Source organism: Capricornis sumatraensis, chromosome 19 (assembly GCF_032405125.1).
Source record: "Capricornis sumatraensis isolate serow.1 chromosome 19, serow.2, whole genome shotgun sequence".
Lineage (NCBI taxonomy): Eukaryota > Metazoa > Chordata > Mammalia > Artiodactyla > Bovidae > Capricornis > Capricornis sumatraensis.
Window position 1 is genome coordinate 61,951,820 of NC_091087.1, and position 12,070 is coordinate 61,963,889.

Genomic DNA, 12,070 nt, shown 5'->3' on the forward strand with positions numbered 1-12,070 from the left:
TGTCTTTGTATCTTTTTCTCACTGATTTAATTTTGGCTTTGTCAACTGAAAAAAAATGCACAACATAAAAGTTGAGAATTATGTTTTATTCAGGGTACTACTGAGGACTATAGCACAGGAAGGAAGCCTCTCAGATAGCTCTGAGGGACTGTTCCAAAGAGGCAAGTGGGGAGCCAGGATACGTAGGAGTTTTTGCTGAGAAAAAACCCAGTCACTAAACATCAAAAGATTACTGCTAATCCCAGAAAACTAGACCTCTCAAGTTAATGATTTTAGTGTTTTTTTATGTATGGGAAGATGCAAGAGTTTCAGCTCACTGAAATTATTCCTTTGATATAAATCTTAACTCCCTAGGGCCAGTATTCTGTTTTTCTCTCTTCTGAAACCCCCTTAGGGGCAGCTGCAGTGGCTGATGGCCAGTCACCCCAACAACATCCTTTATTTACTGAAATGGCAGGTGATTTTATTTGCCCACAGCTTCTAGACACAAAAATGGATTTGATCTTTGAGATACCTAGGTGGCAGTTTCTTTATATATTTGAAGACAGTACCTCTAAAGTTTGTTCAACTGACTTTTCCACTGGTTTTCATTACTATGAAGTTTCAGAATTCTTCCCCTTCCTGGGCACCTTCTTTGGACTTAGTTAAATTTGCTAATGTTCTTTCCTTTAACTCAGAGCCATTAATCAATGTTTTGTGGATATAGCCTGTTAAACCTAATGAAATTCACTTAATAGAAATATGCCTATCATTTTACAAGATTTTGCCAAATTATGGTTAAAATGAAAAGATAGTATATATTTAAATTCTCTTGAATAATTAAACTAATAGTATGATCAAAACTTGGTTAGGTTGGTGTACATTTTTCTTCAGTTCAGTTCAGTCACTCAGTCGTGTCTCACTCTTGGCGACCCCATGATTTGCAGCACGCTCAAACTCACATCCATCGAGTCAGTGATGCCATCCAGCCATCTCATCCTCTGTCATCCCCTTCTCCTCCTGCCCCCAATCCCTCCCAGCCTCAAAGTCTTTCAATGAGTCAACTCTTTGCATGAGGTGGCCAAAGTACTGCAGTTTCAGCTTTAGCATCATTCCTTCCAAAGAAATCCCAAGGCAGATCTCCTTCAGAATGGACTGGTTGGATCTCCTTGCAGTCCAAGGGACTCTCAAGAGTCTTCTCCAGCACCACTTAGTGATCATTTAGTTTTTATAGATGTTAATTAACCATATGTTTAGTAATTGTTTCTAAAAATATTACTAGTTTAGTCGCTCAGTTCTGTCCAACTCTTTGTGACCCCATGGACTGCAGCATGCCAGGCCTCCCACTCCATCAACAACTCCCAGAGTTTGCTCAAACTCATGTCCATTGAGTCGGTGATGCCATCCAGCCATCTCATCCTCTGTCATCCCCTTCTCCTGCCTTCGGTCTTGCCCAGCATCAGGGTCTATTCCAGTGAGTCAGTTCTTCACACCAGGTGGCCAAAGGATTGGAGTTTCATCTTCAACATCAGTCCTTCCAGTGAATATTCAGGACTGATTTCCTTTAGGATGGACTGGTCAGATCTTACAGTCCAAGGGACTCTCAAGAGTCTTCTCCAACACCATAGTTCAAAAGCATCAATTCTTCAGTGCTCAGCTTTCTTTATAGTCCAATTCTCACATCCATACATGACTACTGGAAAAACCATACCTTGACTAGATGGACCTTTGTTGGCAAAAAATGTCTCTGCTTTTTAATATGCTATCTAGGTTGGTCATAACTTTTCTTCCAAGGAGCAAGTGTCTTTTAATTTCATGGCAGCAGTCACCATCTGCAGTGCTTTTGGAGCCCAAAAAATAAACTGTCACTGCTTCCATTGTTTCCCCATCTATTTGCCATGAAGTGATGGGACGAGATGCCATCTTCATTTTCTGAATGTTGAGCTTTAAGCCAACATTTTCACTCTCCTCTTTCGCTTTCATCAAGAGGCTCATTAGTTCGTCTTTGCTCTCTGCCTTAAGGGTGGTGTCATCTGCATGTCTGAGGTTATTGATATTTCTCCAAGCAATCTTGACACCAGCTTGTGCTTCATCCAGCCCAGCGTTTCTCATGATGTACTCTGCACACAAGTTAAATAAGCAGGGTGACAATATACAGCCTTGACATACTCCTTTCCCTAAATGGAACCAGTCTGCTGTTCCATGTCCAGATCTAACTGTTACTTCCTGACCTGCATACAGATTTCTCAAGAGGCAGGTCAGGTGGTCTGGTATTCCCATCTCTTGAAGAATTGTCCAAAGTTTGTTGTGGTCTACACAGTCAAAGGCTTTGGCACAGTCAATAGAAGCAGAAGTAGGTATTTTTCTGGAACTCTCTTGCTTTTTCGATGATCCGACGGGTGTTGGCAATTTGATCTCTGGTTCCTCTGCCTTTTCTAAATCCAGCTTGAACATCTGGAAGTTTATGGTTTATGTAGTGTTGAAGCCTGGCTTGGAGAATTTTGAGCATTACTTTGCTAGCATGTGAGATGAGTACAATTGTGCAGTAGTTTGAACATTCTTTGGCATTGCCTTTCTTTGGGATTGGAATGAAAACTGACCTTTTCCAGTCCTGTGGCCACTGCTGACTTTTCCAAACTTGCTGGCATATTGAGGACAGCACTTTCACAGCATCGTCTTTTAGGATCTGAAACAGCTCAACTGGAATGCCATCACCTCCAGTAGCTTTATTCGTAGTGTTGCTTTCTAAGGCCCACTTGACTTCACATTCCAGGATGTCTGGCTCTAGGTGATTGATCACACCATCATGATTATCTGGGTCATTAAGATCTTTTTTGTATAGTTCTTCTGTGTATTCTTGCCACCTCTTCTTAATCTCTTCTGCTTATGTTAGGTCCATACCATTCCTGTCCTTTATTGTGCCCATCTTTGCATGAAATGTTCCCTTGGTATCTCTGATTTTCTTGAAGAGATCTCTAGACTTTCCCATTTTATTGTTTTCCTCTACATCTTTGCATTGATCTCTGAAGAAGGCTTTCTTATATTACTAGCTCATGTACATTTTTCTATGCTTTTCTTCTTCCATTTTCTTTTTTTTTTTTCCATTTTCTTTGATTTTTCAAGTGTGAGTGATTCATCTTGCTAATAAGGTAGTATGTATAAATGTCACCTTTTATATACTTGATTCATTTAGGCTGGAGGTCTGAATATATTTAACGTGACTAGGAGAAGGAAATAGGTTTCTATTTCAAAAGTCTCAGTGCCTCAGATTGCTAGATCTGAAGAAGACCTGAGAGATCACCTAATTTAAACCCCTTATTTTGCAAAAGCTTTCATGTAATATTTGGGAATAGCTAAGATAGAAGTTTCCTGATTTCCAATTCGGTATCTTTCTGATTTCTTTTTCTGCCCTCATCTTTATTGGGACCAGAGTTACGGCTTAATATTTTTTAATCCTTTCCATGTTGGTGATTATTTTCCTTTATAAAGATTATGGAAATAATAAAGGACTAATTTACTATGCATTTTTTAAAAGTATATTATCATGTCATTTTTTAAAACAGTAGGTCTTCCTTGTCCTTTTTAAACTGTCGTCCCACCCCACCCTGCATTTAAGACTCTAGCTAAAACTCTTTTTAGTCTTTGCATCTCTCCCACATCCATACCAGCTTCAGATAACTTTCTGATAGTGTTAAGATAGAATCATGATGCTAGTTTTCTTTTGTACGTTATCTGTTTCCTTCCAGGTCTTAGGCAACAAAATAGATAGAGTCCAAAAGAATACAAGACTGAGCGCTACCTGGTGATGTTTTGTTAATGAAGGTTAGCTGTAGTTGGAAGGGTGCCCTAGTACTTTCAAAAAGGTGAGAGAAGTTTAGGAGATATGTAGAAACAGGAAGTAATAACCAGAGTGTTTATATGAAGAAACCGAATTTTAAGGAATAGAATTAGTGGTTTAGCAGAAACATGTAGAGAGTTTGAGTTGATGTCTTTTATTTTGTGTTTGTCTAGCAGATTTTTTTAAACCTGTTTTCAATTATTTTTTAAACTTCTAGGAATAAAGCAGAGTAATTCAAAGGATGATTGGTTCTTATCAGAAGAAGAATTTAAATTATGGAATAGACGATATAGATTAAGAGACACTGATGAAATTCAGGAAATAACATTGCCTCAAGTTCAGTTTCTATCTTTACACGATGAAGAGAACAGACCAGTAAGTTAAATGTGTTTTCAGATGTTCTTTATAGTGACTATGCAATAGCTTTGGAAGTAAAGAGAATGAGTATTCATGATCAGAAGGTCAAAAATTAAGAATGTAAACAATTTTAGAAAGAATATTAAAGAATAGTCTGTCTTGGTAAAACTAATTTTCTTGTATTTCTTATTGTATATACATTTTTATATGACTATAATATATTTACATAAATTCTGACTTTATTACTTTCTTCATATGAATATTTCTGTGTAGGTGTAATTTTTATCATTGTTTTGTCACTCTGTAACATACCGTACTTCAACTATTTCTCTGTTGTGTTTTAGAACTACTTTCAGTATATTACTAGTATAAAATTATGCTATTATGAATGTCTTTGTACAAACCAGTTTTTACTTTTTGTTTTGAAATTAGAGTAAAACTTTAAATTGAATATTAGACTTGTTTTATTATGAACAAATTATTGATGAGCATAAGGAAAGTCAAACAAATTGATCAGAGCTTACATATTTACCCACAGAAATAGAAAAACAACTTCAAGAAAGATACCTTTGAGAAGATTTATAGGGTTTGAAATACTTGGCTCTGAGAATCCAAATTTTTTTTCACTAATAGGGAAAGTAAGGAATGGCAGAAGGCCTGAAGAATTGGGATCAGTATCGCTGACAGATTATGAATACCTCTTTATTAGATTATAGTACATAATTTAGCAAAAACTCTTAACATGGAATTATATAAACAGGAATATGTCCAAGTAGTAACTCATCTAACATTTATTTATTTATGTATTTTATTTTTAATGACATAGTTTTCTTTCTAATTTTACAAGCAATACATGTAACAGTTATTTTTAAGATGCATTTAAAAGGACATCTTTGTATTTCATAAAGTTATTTTATTTTTCACCTGAAATCTTAGTGGAAAATACCTAAGTAAATTAAAATTATTTACAGTATGCCAATTATCTGTATATTAAGTATTTTTTAAATCAGTGTGTGAAATCTGAGTATGTTTGTTTTTTGTTCTGTTAAATTATTATTAATCAAGACAGAAGAACCAACCATTGGAATTCATCAACTGTCTCTCTCTGAATGGAGATTATGGCAGGATCATCCTTTGCCTACATATCAAGTTGACCATTCAGATCGATGTCACCATTTCATAAATATTATGCAAATGATAGAAAGAATGAGACATGAAGAGGTAAGAGCCTACTGTAACTTTCTTTCGCTGGCATGACAGTGAAACTAGAATACTTTAGTCTTCTTAATTTGAAGTCAGTATTATAAGAAACAAGTATTTATTGTAAATAATCATAGCTAAACTATTTTGTTTTTCTGTGTAGCTTCTTGTGATCTCAGTGGACTAGTTTTCTATCTTAGTAGAAGTAGGCCTAATTAGAAGAATGCCATCTGTGAATACTGATAGACAAGAGTGAAATTTTAATGTATTTAATAGCTAAAGGGATCTTCCCTGGTGGCTCAGATGGTAAAGCATCTGCCTACAATGCGGGAGACCTGGGTTCAGTCCCTGGGTCGGGAAGATCTCCTGGAGAAGGAAATGGCCTTGCCTGGAAAATCCCACAGGTGGAAGAGCCTGGTAGACTACAGTCCATGGGGTCACAAAGAGTTGGACATGACTGAGCGACTTCACTTTCTCTTTCATTGGCTAAAGGGGATCAAGACCATCCCCAAGAGAAAGAAATGCAAAAAAGGCAAAATGACTGTCTGAGGAGGCCTTACAAACAGCTATGAGAAGAAGAGAAGCAAAAGGCAAAGGAGAAAAGAAAAGATACACCCATTTGAATGCAGAGTTTCAAAGAACAACATGGAGAGATAAGAAAGCCTTCCTTAGTGATCAATGCAAAGAAATAGAGGAAAACAATAGAATGGGAAAGACTGGAGATCTCTTCAAGAAAATTAGAGATAGCAAGGGAACATTTCATACAAAGATGGGCACAATAAAGGACAGAAATGGTATGGACCTCACATAAGCAGAAGAGATAAAAAAGAGGTGGCAAGAATACACAGAAGAACTATACAAAAAACATCTTCATGACCCAGATAATCATGGTATGACCGTTCACTTAGAGCCAGACATCCTAGAATGCTAAGTCAAGTGGGCCTTAGGAGGCATCACTACAAACAAAACTACTGGAGGTGATGGCATTCCAGTTGAGCTATTTCAAATCCTAAAAGATGATGCTGTGAAAGAGCTGCCCTCAATATGCCAGCAAATTTGGAAAAGTCAGCAGTGGCCTCAGGACTGGAAAAAGTCAGTTTTCATTCCAATCCCAAAGAAAGGCAATACCAAAGAATGTTCAAGTTCAATTCAGTTCAGTCGCTCAATCGTGTCCAACTCTTTGCGACCCCATGAATCGCAGCACGCCAGGCCTCCCTGTCCATCACCAACTCCTGCAGTTCACTCAGACTCACGTCCATCGAGTCAGTGATGCGATCCAGCCATCTCATCCTCTATCGTCCCCTTCTCCTCCTGCCCCCAATCCCTCCCAGCATCAGAGTCTTTTCCAATGAGTCTACTCTTCGCATGAGGTGGCCAAAGTACTGGAGCTTGAGCTTTAGCATCATTCCTTCCAAAGAAATCCCAAGGCTGATCTCCTTCAGAATGGACTGGCTGGATCTCCTTGCAGTCCAAGGGACTCTCAAGAGTCTTCTCCAACACCACAGTTCAAAAGCATCAATTCTTCGGCGCTCTGCCTTCTTCACAGTCCAACTGTCACATCCATACATGACCACAGGAAAAACCATAGCCTTGACTAGACGGACCTTAGTCGGCATAGTAATGTCTCTGCTTTTCAATATGCTATCTCGGTTGGTCATAACTTCTTCCAAGAGGAAGCGTCTTTTAATTTCATGGAAAGAATGTTCAAACTACTGCACAATTACATTCATCTCACGTGCTAGCAAAATAATGCTCAAAATTCTCCAAGCCAGGCTTCAACAGTACATAAACCATGAACTTCCAGATGTTCAAGCTGGATTTAGAAAAGGCAGAGGAACCAGAGATCAAATTGCCAACACCTGTCGGATCATCGAAAAAGCAAGAGAGTTCCAGAAAAATACCTACTTCTGCTTCTATTGACTGTGCCAAAGCCTTTGACTGTGTAGACCACAACAAACTTTGGACAATTCTTCAAGAGATGGGAATACCAGACCACCTGACCTGCCTCTTGAGAAATCTGTATGCAGGTCAGGAAGCAACAGTTAGATCTGGACATGGAACAACAGACTGGTTCCATTTAGGGAAAGGAGTATGTCAAGGCTGTATATTGTCACCGTGCTTATTTAACTTGTGTGCAGAGTACATCATGAGAAACACTGGGCTGGATGAAGCACAAGCTGGCATCAAGATTGCTGGGAGAAATATCAATAACCTCAGATATGCAGATGACACCACCCTTAAGGCAAAAGCAACTAATGAGCCTGTTGATGAAAGCGAAAGAGGAGAGTGAAAAAGTTGGCTGAAAACTCAACATTCAGAAAACGAAGATGATGGCATCTCGTCCCATCACTTCATGGCAAATAGATGGGGAAACAGTGGATGCAGTGACAGACTTTATTTTTTGGGCTCCAAAATCACTGCGGATGGTGATTGCAGCCATGAAATTAAAAGATGCTTGTTCCTTGGAAGAAAAGTTATGACCAACCTAGACAGCATATTAAAAAGCAGAGAGATTACTTTGCTGACAAAATTCTGTCTACGGTTTTCCTGTAGTCATATATGGATGTGAGAGTTGGACTATAAAGAAAGCTGAGCACCAAAGAATTGATGCTTTTAACTGTGGTGTTGGAGAATACTCTTGAGAGTCCCTTGGACTGTAAGGAGATCCAGCCAGTCCATCCTCAAGGTGATCAGTCCTGAGTGTTCATTTTAGGGACTGATATTGAAGCTGAAACTCCAATCCTTTGACCACCTGATGGGAAGAACTGACTCATTTGAAAAGGGCCTGATGCTGAGAAAGATTGCAGGCAGGAGGAGAAGGGGACGACAGAGGATGAGATGGTTGGATGGCATCACTGACTCAATGGACATGAGTTTGAGTAAACTCCAGAGTTGTTGATGGACAGGGAGGCCTAGCGTGCTGCAGTCCATGGGTTTGCAAAGAGTCAGACACAACTGAGCAACTGAACTGAACTGAATGGCTAAAAAAAATGTTTTTTGATTGTGCCACGTAACTTGTAGAATCTTCGTTCCCAAACCAGGGATTGAACCCACGCCCTGGCAGTGAAAGCACCAAGTCCTAACCACTAGGTCTCCAGGGAATTCCTATTTAATAATTTATATAAATGTTTGTAAAGCAACTTTAGTATTCTTGTTTGATCTGTTGAAATTTCCCTGTCATATAGGTTATTTAGTATGTTTCCTTTATCCTGTTGGTAGTTTAGAGAATTAGTGATTCCTTGAGTAACTTCCTGATTTTGAGAGAGTCAGAATGGTGAACCTGTTGTGAGTGTGAAATCCAAAATGCCTGAGTTAGAATCTTACTTTTTGCATCTACCTAACCTTTGGAAGGAATGATGCTAAAGCTGAAACTCCAGTACTTTGGCCACCTCACGCAAAGAGTTGACTCATTGGAAAAGACTTTGATGCTGGGAGGGATTGGGGGCAGGAGGAGAAGGGGACGACAGAGGATGAGATGGTTGGATGGCATCACTGACTCGATGGACGTGAGTCTGAGTGAACTCCAGGAGTTGGTGTTGGACAGGGAGGCCTGGCGTGCTGCGATTCATGGGGTCGCAAAGAGTTGGACACGACTGAGCGACTGAACTAACTAACTAACCTCTTTGTGCCTCAGTATCCTCTATAAATTGGGAATAATGGTTCTTTTGTCACAAGGTTGTTTTGAGGATTAAGTGGCTTAGTACATGTAAAGCAATTAGAATAATACCTGGCACATAGTAATTACTTGATAGATTGTAGCTGCCAAGTTTATTATTAGCTGTTGTTCATGAATACATATAAATAAAGTAATTATTTGTGGATCCCTACAAGTGAAAAAAGGTGTTTATAATCCTGTTTTATCTATTAATTAAATTCGTACTTTCTACAAATAGTTGTCATGGGCCTCTCGTGTACTCAGTACTGGGATGTGCCAGCAAAGGCTGTGCATCAAAGTAGCGCATTTATTTAGTGCCTTCTATATGGCATGGTCTGTTCTAGGCCCCATGGCTACACTGGTTAAGAAGACAGATTAAATATTCAGTAGGAAGCATATATCCTAGTAGGGTAACAGACATTCTCACCTTAATATTTATTGTATTTATTATACAGAAAGCGGAGAGTTAACTGCTTAAGTTCCTGAATAGTAGAGGAATCCTGATTAAAGTGGCATTTAGTGGCAAGAGGGAAGGATGAGTCAGGGATGGTGGCAACTGTAGTTTTAGATTTAGATATAAGACGTGGAAATTCATGAGAAGAGTTCTTGAGAAATTTTTTTAAAATAGCATATTCTAGCTTACAGCCTAGAAGACATATAGGTACCATTATTTCAAATGTTCTAAAAGCTGTTCTTAGTTTATCTTCATCAAGAGAGTAAATTTCACATAAGTATGTGTTTCTCATTTATATATGTTAATTCTTAAATATCTTTTTTAAGAAGTTAGAATCATTGTTCAGTTAAATGTTAAGAAAAACTATAGTAATATTTTAAATATTAATTAAATGTATACTTTCTACAAATATTTATCATGGCTCTCTTATGTACTAGGTACTGGGAATACAAAACTATTAACTGATAAAAGATAATTTGTGATAATTTCACAGAAATGTCATTTTTAATTTTGTTTGACTTAGAATAATTTTTAAGGTAAAATCATTTGAATAATGCATTATTTGGAAAATATTTTAACAGAAAAGAGCTCATCTCTTAGAATTTTTGTTTGTTTTATATAGCTTTCTTGTGATTTTTTCATTTTCCTTCTTTATAGGGAGAATGCAGCTATGAGTCAGAAATTAAATCTTACTTACGAATGGAAGATGTTAGCTCAGGGTCTAGTGCTCCGAGAAATGAATATAATCCTTTTGCCAATGGCACCTTTACAAATAACAGGAAGTCTTCGTTTGCAAAGAATATAAATTACGGGAAATCAGTCTCAATAACAGAATCTGATGAAAAATGTGCTGAAATTTTTAAACAAATTCCTATCAAATCTACTAAAATTCCTTCTTTAAAAAAAAAGGCTTCTGAAAACCTGAAAACAGATCAGCCTAAAAAGGAAAATAAGGATGCTGACATGGAGCCTTTAGATACCGATGACAGTTCTACCACCGAACATATTCTTCAGGTAGACCTACGAAATGGTAAAAGGGCATCAGATACAGGTGACATCACTGCCACATGCACTGTCAATGAAAATGGAGGTAATCCGTCATGTGGATTACTAACAGATGGTCAGTTTACAAATAAATCTACTAATTTATTTACTGGAAATTTTTTTGATTCTGGTTATAACAGTTTCAGTGATGAGAAATCTTTTTCATCTAGCTTATTTCTTTCATTTGAGGATGAGCTTGATACAGCGAAAACAGATGACCAATTTTTAAATTGTCATTCATTAACAAAAGAGGTGCTAGATAATGTAGAGAGATTTTTATCACATTCTCCTCCGCCTCTCAGTGGACTATCAGATTTGGAATATGAAATTTCTGAGGGTTCTGCACTTGAAAACTCAGTTTTTCTACCCTACTCAGAGTGCTTACAGAATGATAAATCCACCAATTTAATGTCACGTTCAGCTGTAAATTCTCAACAGAATTTAGAATTGAATTCACTTATGTTTATTACTCATCCTTCTGAAAAATCTTGCCTTTATGGTACAACTAATGATAAGACTTCTGATGAGTCAAGCTTCTGTGACTCTGATAAAGTACATAAAGATAGTAAAAATGAACATTTAGTACCCAACAATCAAATTCAAATAAACATCAGCCCTTCAAAGGATTTTGCTGAAGAAAAGAATCATGATGTTGATAACAGTGACCTCCCAATATTGCATACTGCTCAGGATGAAAGTTTATTATTATTTGAAGATGTTAATACGGAGTTTAATGTGAGCCCTCCTCCCTTGAACAGTAAATGTGAATCTTTACATATATCAGACAGAACTGCTGTAAGTGAAATGGCACCAGTCTCTCAGTTCTTCATTTCTGATGAACTTTTGTTAGAGAATGATTCTGAACCCCAAGATCAAATTGTCTGTGATACTAATAGTTGGAAATCTCATGAAGGTTTGAGAGGTATACATGAGGGAAAATTGAATAATGATGAAAACCGTTTTGACTGCTCTAAGGATTTATTTTCTGTTACGTTCGATTTAGGGTTTTGTAGTACAGGTTCTGAGGATGAAGTAGTGGACCATGCATCAGATACAAATAATAAAATTTTAGATGATCTACCTGGAAGGCGTTTAGACATTAAGCAGATAAATGGTACAAATTGGGTTTCAAATCAAGCAGTCATGTCAGGAGCCCATGTTGATAATTCTACAAATGTAACAACTACTCACCCATCAAATGAAGATAAGCAGAGTCCAGCTTGTTCATGGTTTTCAATGAATGCAACAAAAAGTAAAGAATTTATGTCTCCTAGTTTTTCTCAGTTTTCATTGCCAGTAGGAGAGAAAGTTATGAGCACACCACTTTCTGAATCAAATATATTGAACTCATTTTCTAAGAAGAGAATAGAAATGGCTAAAAAGTCAGGTTCTAACATGGGAAAAGTAAATCTACACAGTTTCAAAGAAACATTGAATTCAACTTTTGGTGATTCAGGACTTTCTACAGAAAAGTATAAAAGCAAGAAACAAATCAATCTGCATCGATCCTGCCATTCTGCTGAAGGTAAGATTCCAAATTTAT

At 37.4% G+C, this 12,070-nt stretch overlaps 1 protein-coding gene across 2 annotated transcripts in view; it reads left to right on the top strand.

Annotated features, from left to right (window-relative positions):
• Positions 1-12,070, top strand: part of FANCM (FA complementation group M) — a 60,247-nt gene that overhangs the window by 30,683 nt on the left and 17,494 nt on the right. For both annotated transcript variants that reach the window (XM_068991296.1, XM_068991297.1), the window contains 3 exons: positions 4,035-4,192; positions 5,240-5,395; positions 10,141-12,052. In XM_068991296.1, the coding sequence (XP_068847397.1) occupies positions 4,035-4,192; positions 5,240-5,395; positions 10,141-12,052 (2,226 nt within the window). The remainder of the gene's footprint in view (positions 1-4,034; positions 4,193-5,239; positions 5,396-10,140; positions 12,053-12,070) is intronic.